General features: G+C 46.6%; 1 protein-coding gene across 4 annotated transcripts in view; it reads right to left on the minus strand.

Moving 5' to 3' along the window:
* The window catches only part of SLC5A1 (solute carrier family 5 member 1), a 57,137-nt gene that overhangs the window by 17,640 nt on the left and 16,793 nt on the right, over positions 1-22,704 (minus strand). For all 4 annotated transcript variants that reach the window (XM_007453150.1, XM_007453151.1, XM_007453152.1 and 1 more), the window contains exons 3-10: positions 15,821-15,925; positions 15,160-15,219; positions 13,881-13,985; positions 5,060-5,165; positions 3,894-3,974; positions 2,000-2,220; positions 1,625-1,760; positions 118-225 (exon numbers count right to left, since the gene is read on the minus strand). In XM_007453150.1, coding sequence (XP_007453212.1) covers positions 118-225; positions 1,625-1,760; positions 2,000-2,220; positions 3,894-3,974; positions 5,060-5,165; positions 13,881-13,985; positions 15,160-15,219; positions 15,821-15,925 — 922 coding nt within the window. The remainder of the gene's footprint in view (positions 1-117; positions 226-1,624; positions 1,761-1,999; positions 2,221-3,893; positions 3,975-5,059; positions 5,166-13,880; positions 13,986-15,159; positions 15,220-15,820; positions 15,926-22,704) is intronic.

Consider the following 22,704-nt stretch of genomic DNA (forward strand, 5'->3'; position numbering starts at 1 on the left):
TAGCACCCCAGGCTCAGAAACGGCTTTGCCCCAGAAGGCCCACAGACTGCTATGTAGATAGGACCCAAGCCCAATCAGCCTCCCAAGAAAGACCCTGCCAGCAGGAACAACTCTCACCATTGGGCATGAGCTCCACCACCAAGGTCGGGTAGGCGATGTTGGTACAGCCAACCTTGGTGCCGCAATATTTCTCACACTCCGAGGGGACAGAGCAGGCAACTTTTTCTGAGGAGAGATGAAGAGTCATGTCAGCAAGCAGACATCCGGGAACTATTTCCAAGATTCACCTTCTTAAGACAGGGCTTCAAATAGGACGTTCCTGCCCATGGACCTGAAATGGTTCCACAAAGAGCACAGCTCCCACTAAGCCCTTCCATGCCATCCCGCTGCCCTGCTGGTCCTGACCATTCCCAAGCTCTGCCTGGGGAGGAAAGACAGTTCCTAGGCAGATGAGGGAGAAGCAAAGAAATGCTTATGTAGGAAAGGAGAGGGCATGGTCCTCAGACTTTAGCTAGCTACCCGGCTCAGCAGTGACTATGTTCTTGTTTCTCCCGAAGATCACAGTGACTTGCAGTTCCTAATTTTGAGGTTTGTTTTCAACAGCTCTTGCAAGTAGGGTTGAACATCTAGACAACTAAGGGAATTCCCCAGTGGGAGGCATGTGGGGTAGAACTTCCCAGATGTGGAAAATCTGGGCTAGAAATAGAAAGGCAGTAACCTGGGAGGGGAAGGGGACATGATCTAGAGACTTGGAGGAAGTTCTAAAAACTTCTATAGAATTCAGATCTACATGCATTTATTAGGTACCTATTACAGGTAGGTCATTTAGTGCTGCCCCATATAGTACCGAATCATCACAGCACCATCTCAAATATTTGTCTGTGTGTTATATCCATTATACTTTAAAATCTTCAGTTAGATATATTTTTCTCATGACAGGTGAACCAGTATAGGAGGGTGAAAGCACTATTAGGAGCATGTAGCCAATGGCAAGTGCCCCCAGACTGTCTTGTCTTCATTTTGGAAAGTGCTCATCAAACTTTCACTCTGTGGTGCTCTCTTTTTGCCATTATTTTATATTCCAGGAAACAGTTTGGACCTATGATGGCTGACCGAAAAACACACGCAAATGGAAGTGTAGGAGAGGCCACAAATAGGCCAAGGAAGAATCTAACACCCTGGATAGCAAAGTGCAAGGCTCGGGGCCCCTTCACAGAAATGGTCCAGGAAACAGGGCAGCAGGCAGTTAGAGACTGGCTGCGGTCCTTTGACATTAATGGTATCATACACACTACTATAGCCTGGGGGTTGGGGAGAAGACAGAGCAAAAAATAAGTAAATATTAGCTAGAAGAAGCTATAGTTGGAGGCATGTCATGACTTCAGAGAATTTGCAAAAGGGGAAAAATAATTGCCAATGTAAAGAACCAGGGAACACAACTCCACATATTCTGTGGCCTCAAGTTGCTCACTGTCTGGGGCAGGGGTGTACAATAATGCTTGGTAATCATGGCAAGAAAAGAAGAGGGCAGAAAAAAAGGAACAGGGATCTACAGGGCTTTAGAAGTGACTTGGAGCCAGGAAAATGGAAGAGAGAGGCCAGCAAGTCCAGCAGAAGGCACCACCTGTGTATAGGATGCGGCTGATCATCCCTGGCATCACCATGATGAACATGGGCAGCAGCTTCAGGTACCCACACATGATGCAGCCGGCCTTCACGTGTGACATGTTTTTGGCTGAGAGGCACCGCTGCACAATGACCTGCCAGGGAAAAAGCCCAGTGAGGGAGGGGTGTAGGCAAGAGACCCCGCAACAGGCTCTAACCACCCCAGCTTCCCCCACCATCCCGGGTCTTTGGCCTGGCACTCCGATGTCACCGAGGCTCAGCAGCCCTCAGACCACATGAGCCCTGCCCTACCTTTCCCAACCCCACAAGCCACAGGCAGACAGATAGCACCCTGGGGAAGACCCTCTCCTCCCCACACATCCAGCATGGGTACCTGATCTGTGCACCAGTACCACAGGGCAAGGATGGACAACCCAAAGATGAGCCCAGGCCATGGCAGGTCTCCCTTGAGAGGATCTCGGAAGATGTGGAAGGAGTCAGCCCTTGGGGTGTAGCATTCTTTCCTGATGGTGGTGTTTCCATCAGAAATCACAGTTGGAATGGCATTCATGTATTTCGTCATGAAGGCATCATACCCTCCCACTTCGTGAAAAGCTGGAAAACAGTGGTAACATAAGTCAACATCCTGAAACTCTCAACTCTTCATAGCAGTTTCTTCCTGTGGATGCCTGAGAAACCCACAGCCAGAGCCCTCACTGTGGGGTCTTGGGCAAGTCATTGTCCCATTCTGGGCTTCAGCTTTCTCATCCATAGAATGGGATTATTAACCCTGCCCAGCCCCCTCAGGGGGCTACTGTGAGGGTCCAAAGCAACAACCTGTGAAAGTACTCCAACCATAAACTTCTTTACAAAAGGAAAGTATTTGAATTATTAAAAGAAAGACCTTGCTTTTGAACCAGATTCAGAGACTCTGTTTTTCCCCTCACCCCCTGCTATCAGCAGTGGCCTTTGGGATTCTGGACACAGACACAGACTAGGCCCCCAGTCCCAGCAGTGTGGTGGGATGGAAGAGAATGGGTGAGGAAGTCTGGAGCCCTGCCACCTCTTGGCTGTGGGAATAAGGCATTCCAGACCCTGCCCTGCAGAATAAGGCATTCCTTTCCCCTGCTCCAGACCCCTGAGGACCACCGGGGAAAATCAAATGGAAGCTCTTGGAAAACATAGCATAGAGAGAGGATAAGAGGCTTCACAGGACACACAGAGAGCATGGGCCCCCTTAAAAATAAAATGGCATTTTATGTCCTCCCATAACAAGTACTTCTATTTGTAGGGTTTCCAGTCTTGTCCTTAGGATTTCATAGACAAATAAAATTTCAAAACTGAGAGGACAGGGACTACAGAGTGGCTGATTTTTTTTTTTTACATCTTTTTTGGAGTATAATTGCTTTACAATGTTGTGTTAATTTCTGCATATAACAAAGTGAATCAGCTATATGTATACATATATCCCCATATCCCCTCCCTCTTGAGCCTCCCTCCCACCCTCTCCATCTCACCCCTCTAAGTGGTCACAAAGCACCCAGCTGATCTCCCTGTGCTATGCGGCTGCTTCCCACTAGCTATCTATTTTACATTTGGTAGTGTATATATGTCCATGCCAGTCTCTCACTTCGTACAAGTTTCCCCTACCCCCACCCCAACAGTCTTCTCAAGTTCATTCTCTACATCTGCGTCTTTATTCCTGTCCTGCCCCTAGGTTCATCAGAGCCATTTTTTTTTTATTCCATATACATATGTTAGCGTACAGTATTTGTTTTTCTCTTTCTGACTTACTTCGTGGCTGATTTTTTAAATTTTACCAAATCAGGAAATAAATAAGAAAATGGTCAATTCATAAAAGAAAGGACATTTAACATCAAAATGTAGATGACATAATCTGAGATTTAAGATGCAATATTTAAATATATTTAGCCTAATAGATATTTAGCCTTATCCTTTTTTAGTCCAGTTTCTCTGTGGAGAGAAGACCTCTCGTGACATCAGCGGCCCACACTGGGGCCCGCTGGCCCAGACTGTCTAGAGAGGGCAGCAAGGAATCCAGGTATTGTCTGGGCCAGGCCCAGCCTGAAACCTCCAGGGCTAGGGAAGGTGTCCCTTGCACACCCACAGTGACTGCCAATCTAGGCCAGTCTACTCCCCTGGGGAGAGCAGAGCATACCTAGCTCACTGTCTAGGACAGCAGCAGACAGGGAGGCTGGACTTGTTTTTTCTACCTGGGCCTCTACCTCTGCCCCCCCACCTCCTCAGCCTGCCCCAGCCCCACTTACCAAACCCAGTCAGGATAAAAGACCCCACCAGCATGATCACCGTCTGCAAGGTGTCCGTGTAAATCACAGCCGCCAGGCCCCCTGAGCAAGCAAAGGAGACAAGGCATCTAACCTCAGGTAGGAGGGCAACCTGTCAGCCCACCTCTTTTCCCCACCCTCACCCCCATCCACACTCCTCTCCCTCTGCACACCTTCTGCACCCCTCAGTCTGCCTTCCTTTCCTTCCCTCCCTTGTCCTGTTACAGAGGTCTGCCACCCAGCACGTTCCAGTATCTCCACTTTTCACAGAAATGCTGGGAAGGCCTTGGGGAAAGAATGTTTCTCCCTATTTGAGGACGGAGAGCTTGATGTGACCGCTTTAAGCCAGGAAATGGCTGTGGTGAGAAGCATCTGCACAAACAAAGGCAGGGAAGAGCAAAGAGCTGACATCTCTACAAGATGTCTGGGGACATAACCAAATCAGTCCACTCTCTCTTCTCTCAAGCCATCTGAGCAACTTCTTATCCCCAGTGCCATGGGTCTCCAGCTGGGCAGCAAGCTCCATCGCTGGCCCTGGCTCCCCTAACTGGGCAGAGCAACCTCTGCAAAGGTGCCCCATGGTCACTAGTGCCGCCAGCTTCTCCGGTCACCTCTGGAGCCTTCCTCTAAGGTCTCTGTGTGTCACTCCCTCCCTTCCTCCCTATAGTACCTCCCAGTCCCTGTCACATCAAATCCAAGGCCTCTGTCTGGCTTCCAAGGCCCCCACCCTGTGACCCCACTTGAACTATCAGGTCTTAGCATCGTCTACACCCCCCCACCCTCAGCTACCTCCCATTGACGCCCCTCCTCCAGCCGAACTCATCTGCTTGCTCACCCTGCCCCGGCACTGCCACTCCCATTCCTGATTCCATTCCCTTGCTCCCACCTCTCCCCGAGCCTGGCACTCCCTCCCTGCTTCTCCCGACTCAGCCAAGCTCCCTCCACAACCTGCAAAGCCAAACCTTGTCCCACCTCCTGTAAGAAGCTGTCCTGACTGTTCCCACCAACACTGGATTTTTCTGGGGCCACCTACAACTGTTCCCTTGAACTGTTTCCTGGGTGGATCTCTTCCTTGAGAGGAGAAGCCACGTCTTCACAAGTGCCTAATTCCAAGCTGGGCTTGGGCTGAGTCATTCGAGGGGACTCACCTGTGATTGTGTAAAGGGCAGTGATTACCAGTAAGATAAAGATGGCCAGGTACAGATTCAGGCCCAAGGCCAGGTTGATGAATATGGCCCCAGAGAAGATGTCTGCCTGGAAGGAGAGAAGAGGTGGGGTTGGGGAGAAAGGGGCCACTGGCTGCAGGGCGCACGGGGCCTGGCTGAGGCACGTCAGCAGCAGGGAAAGGGAGGAGAACTTGGAGGGGTTAGCAGAAGCTGACTCCCAAGTAGTGCCGATGCCTGTGATTTCCAAGGCCCCACGTTGGCCCACACCCCTTTGCCCTTTGGCTGAACTCCCACAATTAGAGGTTCATATTTTTATCCCCAGTTGAGAATATGAAAGACAAGTAGTGTACAATTCCATGTATACAAGGTTTCTAAAATAGTCAAACTCATAAAATCTGAGACTGGAATGGCTGTGACCAGGGGCTGGGGGAAGGGGGAGTTATTAATCAACAGGTATAATGTTTCAGTTAAGTAAGATGAATAAGCTCTAAAGATCTGCCATACAACATCGTACCTAGTCAACAATATGTATTATACACTCAAAACCTGTCAAGTGGCTAGAGGGCAAGCTAAGTGTTCCTACCTCAATAAAATAAAAATAAAAAACAAAAGGAGGACTTTCCTGGTGGCACAGTGGTTAAGAATCTGCTTGCCAATGCATGGGACACAAGTTCAAGCCCTGGTCCAGGAAGATCCCACACGCTGCAGAGCAACTAAGCCCGTGCACTACAACTACAGAGCCTGCGCTCTAGAGCCCATGTGCCACAAATACTGAAGCCCGCGCACCTAGAGCCGGCGCGCCGCAACAAAAGAAGCCACTGCTATGAGAAGGCTGCGCACCACAACAAAGAGTGGCCCCCGCAAACCGCAACTAGAGAAAGCCCGTGCGCAGCAACAAAGACCCAACACAGCCAAGGATAAATAAATAAATTAATTAATTAATTAATTTTTTAAAAAATGATATGAATACCTGAGAGTCATGCTCTATTCCTAAATTTCCCAACAAGATATATTCAAGATGATAATAGATATTACATGATAAAAAAAAAAGAATTCCATAGTCAAAGAGGTCTGTGAAATACTGGATTAAATAAAGTTAAAGCAGTTTCTTTACCACACAACTTCTCTGAGCCTCTAATATACTGTGAATCCCCAGGAGGAAAACATTAGTAAATGACGCTTCACAAACTTATATAACTATGGAACTCTGTTTGCCAAGGAACAACTATTAACACCTTGAGGTTCCTCCCAACCCACTTTGTAGACTGCTGCTCTAAGCTATTATCCTTCATTTACACCTCAGTGTAAAAGGTTTATCTGATCTATTCCCAAAAGCAAGTTTGAGTGCTGGAGTCCATGAGAGGGAAACCCCGCCTCACCCTGGAGTGGAGAGAGATGCTAGCAACATCATAATTTTATCTCCTCTGCACAGATGGGATCCATCTTGACTCAGACACAACCAGAGCATCACCACGAATCTCTTGTGTGGCAGGCTTGTTGATAGGTGGTTTTATCTAGATTATTATATTATTATGTAAATTTAGGGAGAATTGCTCCCTCTTCACCCCCAAATTCACCAGTTCTTGATGCAGTTCTTTTTCCCCTGCCTCATTTAGCTCCATAAAGAACCTTCTACTTGGCTGGATGGATATATGGCTATACACACATTATGTAGTAAAAATATTTAAAAATTCTATATTAAAAAATAGACCAGAAGAATACATACCAAGTTCAAGATAGTGTTTACCTTTTAAGAAGGAAGGAAATAGGGTCAAAAGGGTATAGATAAGCTTTATCTGTTATGTTTTATTTCTTTTTTTAAAAAATAATAAGCTATTTAGATCTACAGAATCCTGGTGGTGGTGTTAGTATAGTACTTTACTGTATGTTTGAAGCATTTCATTACTTTTTTATTTATAAAAATCAGGGACTGGATAGGGAATATAACACCAGCTTTGATATAAAAGAACTCTCCTCTAATCCTATGAGATCATTTATTTCACAGCTCATCTCAGATTGCTCCTTATCTAAACTACTCTTAGCTCTTAAAGAAGAAAAAAAGGAAAGAAGGAAGGAAAGAAGGGAGGTAGGGGAAAAGGGAGGGAGGGAAGGAAGAAGGGAACAAGCAGATTTCCCCAGTGCTGCTAAGCAAAACTAACTTGAAGTGAACTAAACAATTATGGTCCTCTAGACCAGGGGTCAGCAAACTTTTTCTGTAAAGGCTCACTTCATACATGTTTTAGGCTTTGCAGGCCATACAGTTTCTTTCCAACCTGCTCAAGACTGCCTGCCGTTGAAGCATGAAAGCAGCCGTAGATGATACATCAATTAATGGGCCTGACTGTGTTCCAATAAAACTTTATTTACAGAAACAGGAAGTTGGATTTAGCCCACCACTTTGAAAGTTTGGCTGAACAAGCTCCATGGAACTCACAGGGGACAATAAATACAGATCCAGTTGGAAAACCTCTTAGAGTAACAGTCTCTGACCATGAGCCTTGGGTAGTTTGTTTAGTCTCAGCTCTGATGTTTGAAATCCTGGGATTTTACACGTGTTCATTTGCTGCCCGTTCTAGTCCTAGTTGTATCTGAGCACCCAGTAGATCTTGCCTGTCAATGAGGTTTGAGATGGAGAGCCCCATTACTCAAATTTCTCTTTGCATTTGTGAGTGAATGAACCAGGTGATAAGCATTCAAAACTTAAGCAAGCTCCGAAGCTCTTATTTTCACCCAAGTATCCAAAACAGATAGCATAGTTGCTATAAAAGTTTATTACAGTTGTGATCTGTGATAATAGCCCCAGGAAATATAAATAGGGACATTTGGTCATCACATGTAATTCATAAAATCTGAGGCTTTATCTCAAGTGATTGTGCACATTTGAATAAGACAGATAATGCCAGGAAATTTTACAGAACAGAATGCTTCTCCGAACTTGGTAAGGCAGAGTGCTGGGGTGGAGTGGGTGGGCGGGAAGGAGCCTATAAAATTCAGGATTACATGGAGGAATAATCAAGTCTGGGTGGAATAATCAAGTCTGGGTCTCAGAAACCAAAAGGACATAGCCACAAGATGGCAGTCATAGTCAAGACTCCACACCACCCCTGTTCAATGGCCTGGGCCACATCTGGGACTCTCCACCTGAAATGCATTTCACTTTTTCTCTCCTATCAATTACATGCCGACTGGATCCCTGCATCCTCCCAAAGCCTTCCTGGTAGGTCCCTGATTGTTCCCTGTCTGGACATGGATATCACAAGGCCACTCCTCTCTTCTTATCCATGCCTACACACACACACAATAGTGATTAATCTCTGTTTGTGCACAATGTAAATACTTGATTACCTTACTTTGTTAACTAACAATTCTTTCCTTTTGTTCATAAGCCCTGAACTCGTGTATCTTAATGTGAGCTCCTAGCAAGTACAGTCAATATCAGTGTAATTCTTTTAAAGATTTCATGCTCTGTGACCCATGGTGAACCTGAAGTCAGCCAAATTTACAAAGTCTTGCCTGTCTGACCCTTCCCTGTCCTTCCCCACTGCCTAGATGTCCCACCTGCAGATCCCTTATACACCCAGTGTGCAGCTGATGTTCTCCCTTCACAGTCCTCTCAAATCCTGCTCTCAGAAACTCATTTAAATTGGAAGGTCACTTAACTGGCTATTTAAATTTTCCCCAAGGTCTTGAATTTTGACTTGTTTGTACTGGACTTAGAAGGCTGGGGGACATAATGTCAAAAGGTTTCGATTCAGTATCAGGGACTCTGCTTCTCAATCTAGTTCTGCTACTGTTTGACCCCACAAAGCCCCTTCTCTTCTCTGTAAAATGGGAGCATAGATCATAGAACTAGATGATCTATCCTGTAATCCTATGCCTTCATCCCATCCAAGCACAGAGCAGAATTGTGAGAACACAGACACTGGGACTAGAGAGACCCAGACTCCAGTCCTGGCTTTGCAATACACTAGCTATGTGATTTGGGACAAATTACTTAACTTCTCTGAGACTCAGTTTTCTCCTCCATCAAGTGGAAAATTAAATAAAATTCCCCACCTGCGCAGAACTCTTATGAGGACTGGAGATGGAATAAGTTAAGCCCCTACTGGAGACTAAGTAAAGCTATTGGCACCAAATAAAAGGCAGCTATCATCCTTCGTGTGCATTATTCAAGAGATTGCTGGCTCTGGGCAGCAGGTGGAGCTGGTAGGACATTGGGCAAGGCCTCCAGTAAGGAACCGCAGAAATCATACAGAAAGGGGGCAGACCATACTAAGTACTGCTCAAAAGTAAAATTCAGAAAAAGCCATCTGTTGGGGGATGGACTCCATCAGGGTCTGAGCTGAGGGAGGCTGCCCCTCAGGTACCTGAGGGCTCCCAAGTCCAGTGAGGTTTAATCAGTAACCTGAACAATAGGTGAGGTGAGAGGGAAGGCAGGCAAAGAGGTTGAGCAGTAAGCTTATTTTTATGACTACTGCTACATCAGCTCCAAGGGCAAAGCTCAGCCAACAGACTTTCACCCACCTGAACTGTGGACTTGGAGAAGCCTTGCTTCCAAGAAAGGGAATCCCAGTGCCCTCCTCTACATGCTTAGTAGACAGGTGCTACCTCACAAGCTGAACCAAGGAGCAAGGAGCAGTTCCCTCACCAACCTCCACTAGTGCCAGGGTCACCTCCCCACCCTCCCACTTACATTCCTTTTCTCCTCTTGCACCTGACCTTCCCTCCCTCAGGAAGCCCAATTTCTCTACCCCTCCCAGCAACTCCCAGTCCAGGCTATGCACACCAGTCTCTAAGGAAATAAGACTGAAATGCCCAGGGTTTTCATCTTGTAATTAAAAACTACCCTGAAGGAAAGGAGGAGAAAGTGAAGGAGGTGGAATCACCACATAGGCAGGGTAAGCACACAGGCACCAGTCAAGGGCAGTAGCACTTTATGTCAGGAAGCTGGGCAGGGAGGGAGCAGTAAGGCTGGGTGTCAGTCCCAAATCCAAGACAAAGCCCAATCCCGGAGCACATGTTCCCACTGAGACCATTCAGTGGGGACATGAAAGTCTCTTCAACAAATGGTTCTGGGAGAACTGGATTTACTTCACATCATATACAAAAGTCACTCAAAATGGATCAAATATCTGAATGTAAGAGCTAAGACTATAAAACTCTTAGGAACAAACCTAGCATTCAGTCTTCATGATCTTGGATTTGGCAATGGATTCTTAGGAATGACACCAAAAACATGAGCAACAAAAGAAAAAACAGATAAATCAGACTTCATCAAGATTTAAAACTTTTGTGCATCAAAGGACATGAAAGAAAGTGAAGAGACAACCTCCAGAATGGGAGAATATTTGCAAATCATGTATCAGATAAGGGTCTAGTATTCAGAACATATAAAGAACACTTTCAACTCAACATCAAAAAAGACAACCCCCCCCCAAAAAAAAAAAAAAAAAAAGACAACCCAGTCCAAAAAAAAAGTGTATGCATGTAGAAAGTAATAACATAAAAGTGAAAAATTATTGTGGTAGGCCAAAGATATATATATATATATACATTTCCTCTAAAGAAGCAATAGTCAAATGCAATGTGTAGATTTCATTTGAATCCTGATTCAAACAAATCAACTGTAAGAAGACAGTTTTCAGATAATCAGGAAAATCTGGGTATGGACCAGGTATTAAACTACTTAAATTAAGAAATTACTATAAATTTTGTTAAGCATGATAATAGCACAATGGTTAAGTTCTTTAAAAGTTAAAGGTGCATTCCGAAGAATTTACAGTGAAATGACATGATGTCTGGGATTTGACGTAAAATACTGTTGGAGGAAAAAGGTGGAAGGGGAGAGATGAACCAAGAATGGAAAAATATTGTTCATTGTGAAAGCCAAGTGATGAGAATTAGGTCTATTAGTACTTATTATACTATTCTATCTCTGCTTGTGTATGTTTGAAATTTTCCAAAATTAAAAAAAATTGAAAATGTTATCTAATATTGTTGTTTTCTCACTTTTAAGTAATCAGGGCAATAAAAGCACGAGCTGCTATTTTTTCATTACCCTACCTAACTAGAGGAGAAGGCTCAGTTCAGATCCAACTGACTCAGATTTCAGCCAGGGCAGATCTTTTACAAGTGCTGGGATTGGTCCAATCTCACCTTTAGTGCTAGATGAGGAAGGACAAGAAAAAAGAGGAAAATTGACGATAGTCAATGAGATAACCCCTCTGATAGAGCAGTGAGTACTTTGTAACTGCTGGCTAAGGGGGAAAGCTCGAACCACTTCCTATGTGAGCACAGAAAATGCCATTTCTCTCTCTGCCCTTGGATTTGGCAATGGATTCTCAGAAATGACACCAAAAGAATGAACAAATAAAAGGAAAAAACAGGGCTTCCCTGGTGGCGCAGTGGTTGAGAGTCCGCCTGCTGATGCAGGGGACACGGGTTCGTGCCCCGGTCCGGGAGGCTCCCACATGCCGCGGAGCGGCTGGGCCCGTGAGCCGTGGCCGCTGAGCCTGTGCATCCGGAGCCTGTGCTCCGCGGCGGGAGAGGCCACGGCAGGGAGAGGCCCAGGTACCACAAAAAAAAAAAAAAAAAGGAAAAACCAGGTCTCCCCTGGTGGCGCGGTGGTTGAGAGCCCGCCTGCTGATGCAGGGGACACGGGTTCGTGCCCCGGTCCGGGAGGCTCCCACATGCCGCGGAGCGGCTGGGCCCGTGAGCCGTGGCCGCTGAGCCTGTGCATCCGGAGCCTGTGCTCCGCGGCGGGAGAGGCCACGGCAGGGAGAGGCCCAGGTACCACAAAAAAAAAAAAAAAAAGGAAAAACCAGGTCTCCCCTGGTGGCGCGGTGGTTGAGAGCCCGCCTGCTGATGCAGGGGACACGGGTTCGTGCCCCGGTCCGGGAGGCTCCCACATGCCGCGGAGCGGCTGGGCCCGTGAGCCGTGGCCGCTGAGCCTGTGCATCCGGAGCCTGTGCTCCGCGGCGGGAGAGGCCACGGCAGGGAGAGGCCCAGGTACCACAAAAAAAAAAAAAAAAAGGAAAAACCAGGTCTCCCCTGGTGGCGCGGTGGTTGAGAGCCCGCCTGCTGATGCAGGGGACACGGGTTCGTGCCCCGGTCCGGGAGGCTCCCACATGCCGCGGAGCGGCTGGGCCCGTGAGCCGTGGCCGCTGAGCCTGTGCATCCGGAGCCTGTGCTCCGCGGCGGGAGAGGCCACGGCAGGGAGAGGCCCAGGTACCACAAAAAAAAAAAAAAAAAAAAGGAAAAAACAGATAAACCAGACTCTATCAAGATTTAAAACTTTTATTCATCAAAGGACACTACCAAGAAAGTGAAAAGACAACCTAAAGAATGGGAGAAAATATTTGCAAATCATATATCTGATAAGGGCCTAGTATCCAGAATATATAGCCTTCTTCTCTAGCTAGGTTAGGGTGCTGAAGCAATCCAGGGAGCTTCTTACGGGAAGCGTCGATGGTTCTCATGTTCATCATCATCATATCTTACATCCCAAAAACGCTTCATGTTTTCAAGAAAATCCATTTGATCCTCACTACCACCCAGGGAGGTAAGCAAGGTAGAATTTTTATCCCCATCCTACTCACAAAGAAGCTAAGCTCCAGAGAAGTAAAGCAATATGCTACTGGCCCCAGGTCACTGCTGGCGAGCAGTAGAGCAGAAGCCCAGCTCCTCCACAACCCCATGCTTCCTCCAATTATTCTCCTAGATAGTTTTCTTACCAAGGTCCTATTTTCTTTCTGTTATTCTTTATTCACATTTTCCTTCTTTAAAATTTTTTGTCCACTGTTGCTTTAACCTTTATCAGACTGACAATCTCCTTAGGGATTAAAAAAAAAATTCCAGGCAAGACCTATAAGCGGACTTTTTTCTTCCTGCCATCTTTTGGACTGTCGGGGGAATATATCTCAGAACTTCGATGATTTCCTCGGTCTTTCGCTTTGTTTTGTTTTACCATCAAAAGGAGTTGACTTGAACATTTTCAAGAAAGGAAAAGATAAGCAAAGAAGGAATTCAAGTCTTGCTCCAGTGGGTCAGCCAAGAGCTCTGCACAGCTTTCAAACACACCCCAATGGCCAGCCAATCCCTGAGAAATCTCAGCTCTGCATATTGGGGCCTGCAGCTCCAGGTTGGCAGGGAGGCAGGCTAAGTGGAAGGGGGTCCACCCCAGTGGTTGGGTTCAGAGAGAGCAAAAATCCCCTAGAGGGTTAGCAACTAAAGGCCCAGGGAGCTGATTCTGAATGAATATAAGAAGGCTTGTGCAGTGAAAAGGACAGTGAGCTGGAGCCAGCAGTCTGGGTTCTACTCCTGAGCAAGAATCTCCATCCCCAGAGTTTCTGTTTCCCTGTTCACGAAGGAAGAGAGGGAATCTCTGAGTTCCCTTCCAGAGTTGCCACTGACTGCCCATGTTTAAGCGTATCAGAAATGTCACTTGGAGCCAGATTCTGACCCTGACAGGGCATAAAGGCTTACAGCTACCTCTAAGGTCAGGGCCAGCCCTCAGGCATCCCTAACTCCCTTTGAATCTTCTGTTAGAACAGAAGAACAGCTTTCACTGAACCTTCTTGAACTGTTTATGTCTTCAACCTTCCCCACAGTAGAGGATAAGGAGTTCCATGTGTTCACTCCTCGATGTGTGAAATAGGACTTTACCCTCAGAAGAAAAAGGCCAAAGGGACCGAGTTAATGGAAACATATAGCACTGCCCTTTGGTGGGCCAGCATGTGCTGAGGAGTGAGGGTAGGCAGGTTCTGAGACAGCCAGTGCTCAGCCCCTAGGGCAGAGGACTCACCGAGATCTTGGTGAAAACGTACAGCAACAGGGACAGAACAGAGAGGTAGACCTGGATCCGCTTGCCTCCAAATCGCTTCTGCAGGTACTCTGGCATCGTCACCACCTGCATGGGATGGAAGGGCGGTCACTGCCAGTCTGAGTGATCAGAAGGCCCAGAGCAAGCAGAGCAGAGGCAACCACCCCGGTGTCAGAGGTATGATCAAGGGTCAACCTTCATTGGTCAGAGAAATCTGCGAGGTGGCCAGATGTCCCCATCCTCCATCTATTTGCTCATCTCAATCCCACATGCCCTACTACTGCAGAGGCAGCTGGGTATCATCCCAGGACATAGAAGGGCCCAATAAACAATTTTTTTAATGAACACATGCCTGCACATAACCAAGAAGGCAGATCCTTGCCCTGAAGGAGGAGGGGATAGATAAATAGATAGATAGTCCTATACAAAGCACCTTCTGTGAACAAGACATCATAACCACGGTGGTACCTTTTCAGTGCACCAAAAAAGGTGTCCAGGCTGGGTGTGTGTTTCACCCTGCTCTGCACATAAGCCTTGCCAAGGACTGTGGCTGCAGGCCAACTCAACTGCTCTCCCAGTTCCTTTCTGCAAATTCCAACCACACTCTGTCTCAAGTTCTCAACCCTGAGCCTGCTGTCTCCTGGAATCAGACATGTATCACCAGCAGTCCATGAGCCTCCAGAAGATGCAGAGTCTGCCTGTGCCTCTTTCTTATTGATTTCAGCTCCTAATGTATAGACGTACACATGGTAGGTGCTCATTATATCTCAATGGACAGATGTTGCTAAAGCTCTCTTATGTAAAATGTCAGAGGTTTAGTCAAGAGACCGAGCATGCATTTGGTAGTTGAGTACCAGATGCATGCTCAGCAAACAAAGGCTGCTGATGTTTTTAAATAAAGGGAAAATATGGTTCTTTTTCTCATGTTGCTTCTGTTCCAGGGGCCGAGGCAGACAGTTACGTATCATGTGCAAATGCACGACAGTGCCTTGCAAGTATTCACCCAGACTGAGGGGATGTGATGCTTTCAATGCTGAATAGAGTAAGGTTGCTTAGGAGGGCTTCCTAGAGGGACAAGTCGTGGCCAAGTAGATCTGTTGAATGCCCCTGAGAGCAGTCAGGAACTTTATAACCCAGGAAAGAGAGCCAAGTCATAGGCTCTTATCCCAGAAAGTCTCCTCTGCCCTCCAGGAGGACCAAGTGCACACAGATATTTGCCAGCAGGAAATATATATTACATAATAACAGAGCAAATACTTACCCCTGCCTTAATGTAAATGGGGACAAACACCCAGCCCAGCAGAACCACCAAAAAAAGGGCCTGAAACCAAAAAAGAGGTGGAGTCAAACCAGGAGGAAACTTAGCCCATCCTGCTACCTGCAGGGCTTGCAGCTGCTGCAGACCATCCACCCAGCATTTTCTCTTTGGGCTCTGGGCACAACTCCCTAAGTGGCCATCAGTGCTTGGAGAATGCCTGTGATGCCCGATTGGTCCACAGGAACAACAGTTGGGCAACAGTGGAGAGGAACCCGGGGGGCTGCCCACTGACATCACAGCTCCTTTTGCCTCTTCCCTGGTTTACAGGAGTAAAATACCATTTAGAGAGCTTTTAAAAATAAAAAAAATAATAATAATGGAAATCTGGTGGTATTTCCAAACCTCTGATATGACTGAAAGGGTACAGGAGGGGTTGGCTTTTTAAAAGAAGAAAGAAACACTATCGCCATCAAATCAGTGATTTCTCATGGTGGAAGGGGAGCAGGACCCTGGGGTTCCTGAAGCTGTGCCCCTCATCCATCTGTACTCCAAGGTGGCCCTGGGAGGTTCTCTAACATCTAGAACATCTCTGAGTGTAGACTGAGCTGGCTGACAGCTAGAGATCCTTCCAGCTCCAGGACACAGAGTCTCTGATGTTACTCACGTTCCATTCAAAGCCCCCAATGGCGATGCCTGCAGCTGCTCCCGTTCCTGCCAGTCCCACAAAGTGGCCGCTTCCGATGTTACTAGCGAACAGAGAGGCTCCAATCTGGAAACACAAAGAGAAGGTCGGGTGAGGACTCCATGCTTCACCAGGGCTCTCAGGGGTGGACCAAAGATAGAAGAGACATGTCATCCAAGAGAAGGACAAGAAAGAGCAGAGGCCAGCCAGAAACTTGACTATGCTGGAGTCTGCTGGGACCACTGGTTCAGAAGGCAGATGTGAGGACTTGGGTAATAGCAAAGATAAAAAGGAAAGGACTGCGGAAGGAGTTGTGGGATGTATCCCCAAATCAGATCTCTGTGAGTCCTTTGTGAGCCCAATGCGCAACAGTCAAGAAGGCATGGGAAGCTCCACAGCCTGACCCGCCTCCTCTGGAAGTCTCCCCAGCGGCGGAGGGCTCAGGAGCAGGACCTGTGCCATTCATCTCTGTGTCCCTCAGCACTCCTGACTTGGAACCTTGACCAATACAGGATCTCAGGAAATGTGGACAGTTTTTTTGAAAGAAATCATTTAAAAGGAAGCATCTGGACGTCAGTTACTTGTCACTTGTCAAAGAAGGCAGGGAGTAGAGCCAATAATTTCCAAGTGACTCTTAGCTGTTAAATTCTGTAATCCCATGAGCTCCCAAGTAACAAGAGATGCTAATAATAATAACTCTAAGTCGATATAGTAGTTTTTTTGGCCGCACCACGCGGCTTGTGGGATCTTAGTTCCCCAACCAGGGATCAAACGCAGGCCCCGGGCAGTGGAAGCATGGAGTCCTAACCACTGGAACGCCATGGAATTCCTTGATATAGTATTTTTATTTTTTTACAAAGTCTGATGGATACATGCACAAAACACTGCATTTTTCAAAGACATACATATGTCTAAAAACATAGGTTAGAAGACAAATTGGAAGGACATATACTAAATACCCAAGAGTTGACACCTGGGAGAGGACAGGAGAATGGGATTTTTGAATAGGAGATGAAGGAGAAAGTATCAGGTGAAACAAGAGAGGGATTTTGAACTGATCAATCATGGTACTGTACCATCAACTCAACCGCCTCTGAGGTCCAGGAGAACTCCAAAAAGTTCTGGAGCTTTTCTGTACCCAGGAGTAGAAGGCATAACAACATTTGATGATCACCAAACTAGTATAATTATCCCCAGTCTTGCTGAGCAATTGGGGGAGGCTGGTAGTTATTTGTCTAATATCCCCAATATGGTTCAAATTTGGAACAAAACACATATTTCCTAAAAGGCAGATTACTCCAAGAAACTGTCCTAACTGTTCCTCGATATAAAACAGTGGGTGCTTAGTGCCATATGCTAAGTCAGAGGAGAGGGAGATCTCTGAAGGCCGGGCCAGGAGGTCTCCAGAATGATAAGGAGACAGTGGTGTAAGTGCCTTCATTCATTCACTCAACAAATATTAACTTAGCACCTACTCAATGTGTTAAGTGCCATTCTAGACACTGGGGATTCCTGTATGAAAAGCACCACCACCACCAACAAGAAAGATCAGAAAGTGGTTAAGTGCTGTGAAGAGAATAGAGAAGGTGTGATAGATAGAGTGACTGCTTTAGTCTGGGAAAGGTCCCTCTGTGGGGTGACCTCTAAGCTGAGATCAAGATGATAAAAGAAGTCAACCATGCTGAGATCAGAGGGAAAGCTTTCCAGCAAAGCAAAGACCACCCCCCCACCGCCCTCCCAAGTGAGAAGGTCATCATGGTTGGGAAGCAGAAGGAAGGCCAGAGTGGCTGGAATGTGGTGGGTGGTGTGAGATGAGGCTGGAAAGTTGGGAGGGGGTACATCACGTAGGTCCTAGCAAGCCAGGATAGGAGAGTGGATTTTACTCTGTCTGATGGGAAGCCACTGGAGGGTTTCAAGCAGGGGAGGGAAAGGATCTAACTTGTTTTTAAGTATTGCTCTCAAGCATGTGGAGAGTGTATTGTTGGGGGCAAGAGAGAAAACAAAAAAACATGTGGGAGGCAGTTGCTGCCTGTAGGTAACAGGGGATAGCGACTTGGTCTCAGGTGGTGGCAGTTGAGACAAAGACAAGCATAGAGATTGGGGTACATTTTAGAAACAAAGTTGATGAGCTCTGTTGATGTACCAGACGTGGGAAATGCGGGAAAGCGTAATCAACGGTAACCCCTAGATTCAGGACTTTAGTAACTGGGTGGACGTCATTCATTAAGAAGGGAAACTGTGTACTTTGATTATTGCTGCTTAAGAGTTTAATCTTTTGTTATCTGTACTTTAAAGTGTGTTGTACAACATATGCATGCTTGCCTTTGTTAAAAGAATAGGACCCAGTAAGCTTTGCATAAAGAAGTAAATAACCATTGGCTCTGACCATAAGTGGGATTCTCATTGTGTAAAAATTCTATTGCTCTAGACTGCATTTCGTCCTCATTATAGCACAAAGAGTAAAATGCTTTGTGATGCAGAAGAAGAAGGAGGAGGAGGAGGAGGAGGAGAAACTGAGAGGAAAGCAGGCTGTTTAAACACATCCACCTCCTTCCTCTCCTCAGAGCTTGGTGGGGATAAGAGTTCACTTTTAATCAGGATTCCCTTCTGCATGTAGCCTGCCTGTCATTACACATTATCTTTTTTATTTTCATTTATCATCTCTCACTTGATAAATTATTAAGCCTAATGTTATACTATTAAGAGCATAATTACCAGTAATGATTAACTGCATTAGATTAACCTTAAGTTCAAGAATTTCTCTCCAAGATCCCCCCAAAGGGGGACAGTGGGCTTTAAGCAGTTGTAGGCTTTCCTGAGGCAGCCCTTCACCATCTGATGGAATGGGGGCCAGGGGTGCTTTGCGGGTATTAGTCCAGGTTCAGTTCATTTCTATCATGGTCACTACTGTTTTCCAATCGCTCACCTTGGCCTCATCCGACCTCCCCCGCTTCGCCCCGTGACCTGCCCTCAGTCATTTACAAAACCCTGACTCTGCCTTCACAATGGCATAGGCAGCTAGCACTTTTTACATCACCCTTGTACAGGCTGTCATTGCTTCTTAACAGCCTTCAAGGTGCTCTCCAGTCTCCCCCCACCCACATGACCTCTCCAAAGCACAACTCTGATCAAGTCACTTCCCTATTCAGAGACCCTTCCGGACCCCCAAATGAGCCAGCCAAGCAGTCTTTCCTGGCAGTTCCGCGTTTAAAGACGCAGTCCCAGGAATTCAGCAAGATTTCACACTAAAGTTCCCTCCAGTGAGAAGGCAGCATGAGTTTAAAAATTAAAGTTTGAATGCTCTCTTGCCCTCTTCCAATCTGGCTGATCATAACATCTGCAAGCCTCAATCTTCTCCCATGACAGGGTTGTGCAGGAGTCAAAGGAGATTATGAATCAGTAATGACACACTCAGAGGGCCCTCAATCAGTGTCCTTTCTTTCCTCCAAGAGGACAGTCACTTCACCCTCAAAGACAGTTCACAAGAGCTACAATGGACACTGTTATGGACTGAACTGTGTTCCTCCAAAATTCATATGTTGAAGTACTAACCCTCAATGTGACTATATTTGGAGATTGGGTCTTTAGGGAGGAAATTAAGATTAAATTAGGTCATAAGGGTAAGGCCTAATCTAATACGACTGGTCCTTATAAGAAGAGGAAGAGACACCAGATCTCTCTATGCCTCTGTCTCTCTCTCTCTCACTGAATGTGCACAGAGAGAAGGCAGCCGTCCACAAGCCAGGAAGAGAGGTCTCACCAGAATCAACCCTGACAGCACCTTGATCTTGGATTTCTAACCTCTGGAACTGTGATAAAATAAATTTCTGTTGTGCAAGCCACTCAGTCTGTTGTGTTTTGCCATGGCAGCCCAAGTGGGGTAATACATACATCATTGCTTTATCACCTACACTCCTCTGACAGGTTTTCACACCACCCTTCCTCTCACTGGAGCTTGTTAACAATGCTTTCATCACTCTGACTTCCCAAAAGCCCTCTCTGTCCACACCTCACCCATGTTCATGTCCACTTGGGAATCATGCCCCGTCTAGGGAGTGACCTATGAAGCATCTTGTCCTTCTCTGTAATTTCCTCCCACATTCCTTCTCAGTTCAGGATTTCAGACTTCCTCTGAAATGTTCCCAGCTTGACCTTGCCTCTGACTAACTTCTTTCCAGGCCTTCCTCATTCTCTGATGGGGCTCAAGAAGCCATTCCAAGTATTTAGATGGTTTGCTGTCACAGTGCAAAATGTGCTGGGTCTGACCAAACCCAACAGGTTTCGCAGCATGGTAATTGGGGAAATAATGTAATGTCATTACCTTACAAAGAGAAAAAGACTATGTTTTCCTTTGACTTTAGGGAATTCACAATCATACTTTACTGCCTAAATTTCCTGTCCTAGAAGGTTGGCAGGAGGGAAAAACCTAGGAAGAAATTAGAGAATCACAGAATCTTCCAGAACTGGATGGGCCCATATATGTCACAGCTTGAATCCCTTCGGAAACACTCCCACCCCACCCCGCCCTGCACCAAGTGAAGGTCAGCTTCTGGATGTGTGCCTCTAGTGACAGAGAACGCCCCACCTCACGAGGCAGCTGAATCCATAGTGGAACAACTCTAATGGTTGCAAAGTCCTTCTTTACCTTGAGCTTAAATCTCCCCATTTAGTCCTACTTGTGCCCTCTACAGTGCAACAGAACAAGTCAGATCTCTCTTCCACAAGCTAGTCTTTCCAGTATCTGAGGACAGGGGTTGTACCCACCCTCAAATCTTCTCCAGGCTAAGCTTCCTCTTCTCATATGTCTGCTCCTCACTGACGGCCCTTGTTGCTCTCTCTGTTGCCCTCAGCCCCACCTGTGTCCCCAAATAGGTCTCAGACCCTGGGCCTCTAGACCAGTCCAGACATGGGTTGTCCAGAGCTAAGCAGGCTGCCCTTCTTGACTTACCATCTGGTTTTTTTTTTTTCTTTTTTCTTTTTTCATCTGTTTTTAACATCATGTGGCTTCAAATACTTTTAAACCTGCCTCTCAGCCATGGGTCTTGGCAGTGCTGAGGATGAAGCCAGTCCCTCTAATTCCCATCACTGTCAGAGAATCTGCCTCTAAATTATCTGAACCATTTAACAAGAATAGATTTCCTCTCATTGCAATTTAGATTCCTGATAATGTGGTTTGCCTTAACAATACAGTGGCTCTATCACTTAAATTTTTTTTCACTTCAATCCCTCCAGGGTTTGGCACAAATCTGATGTTTTCCCATGAGCCTTCTCTAAAGGGACAACCACTTAAACCACAAGGAAAACATCTGGCCAAATTCATTTCCCCATACCAACTATTAATGTCTGGAGTTGGAAGCTAGCAGGGACTGCATCTACCTCTCAAACCAAAGGCAGACATCAGTCCATCTAGTGATCGCTCCTTCAGTGCTTAACTCAGCCCTAGAAATGGGCTCCCTAAACCATGCTACTCATAGAGTGCTCTGCGGGCCAGAAGCACTGGCTTCACCCAGGAGCTTAGGAGAGCTATGAGTGCTCAGTCCCCATCCCACACCTACTGAATCAGAGAAGTAAGGGTAGTTCTTACACACAGTGAAGTTTGAGAAACCTGCCCTAGACTGCACTGAAAGTCACTGTTCCTCCTTAAACTTGTTTTGACCTCTCTTTGGGATCAGAAGCCAGCGACTAACTACAAACTTGGGATGCTAAGATGAGGAGAACAAAAAGTTTGGGGTGAAAGAGGCTCTCTCTCCAAAATCCCCTACTGAACTTCCGGAGTTTACCATGGCATTTGGGCCACCCAGTGGGAGACACTGTCACTTCTCTACATGCCAACATATAGCACATGGACTGAAACAAGCTTTGACCAGTCTCACTGGTGAACCCCAGACCCGGCAGGCTCAGTTAAATAAAGACTTCCCAAGTATCCTCATGCCATAGCAAAGTTACTGAGACATTTCATATGGAAGTCTACAGAAGCCACTCAAAGGCTTTGTGGGAAATCCTTCCACAATTTGTCTCCTCAAGAGAGGGGGTTATAAGAGTTCCCAGAGGGTGACCTCAACCACCAGAGTCAATAAATATTGCCGACTGGAGGGCTCCTCTGCCCTGCCATGGCATGAAAATGGGAAGAGGAATTACAGGCTCTCAAGGGTCTCTGCAATCTAGCCTCATCCTCCTTCTCCAATCCCAGCAGCCCCTCCACACTCTTCCAAGTCCTGTACGCTCTAGCTAAATCGCACAGACCCAGCCTCCTGGATATGCTCTGGGCTTTCCTGCCTCCTGTTTTTGTTTACACCATTTCCTTCTGCTTGGAACTCCCCATCAAGCTCTACCTGCAAAAACACTGTCCCAGTGACCAAAGGGAAGCCCAGTCCCATCTCTCTGCTGACATCTTCCAGAACCAACCTCTTCCTCCTCTGACCTCTTACCCCACCTGTCGTCTGTTTCACTCTCCTGGTGCCTGTCAGGCCCTATTTTGGTAACTGCTTCCGTACAAGTGTTGTCCCCCAAATATCCTCTAGCTCTTGAAGAGCATTTCTGCTTCCACTTAGCATAGGACCTTTCTCACACATGGCAAGCACTCAGTAAAAGTCTGCTGAGTGAGTGAGTGAGTGGGTGGGTGAGTGACAGCAAATCCTTGGAGTCTCCTCTTGGGGAAATGACAGGAACCATGGTGACCAAATGCCTTTGAGTTGCATTTATTCCCACTGGCTGCATGGAGTTGGGACTCTTAATGGGGACATGCCAAGGACGGCTCTCTCCTGAGGAAGAGCAATAAACCTGTCCTGCCAGGCCCACACGGGGCCCGTTAAAGACAGTGGGGCTGACTAGAGACTCTAAACTGCTCTGAGATGTCAAAAGGGTGA

Source organism: Lipotes vexillifer, unplaced genomic scaffold, assembly GCF_000442215.2.
Source record: "Lipotes vexillifer unplaced genomic scaffold, Lipotes_vexillifer_v1.1 scaffold1197, whole genome shotgun sequence".
NCBI classification, from domain to species: domain Eukaryota; kingdom Metazoa; phylum Chordata; class Mammalia; order Artiodactyla; family Lipotidae; genus Lipotes; species Lipotes vexillifer.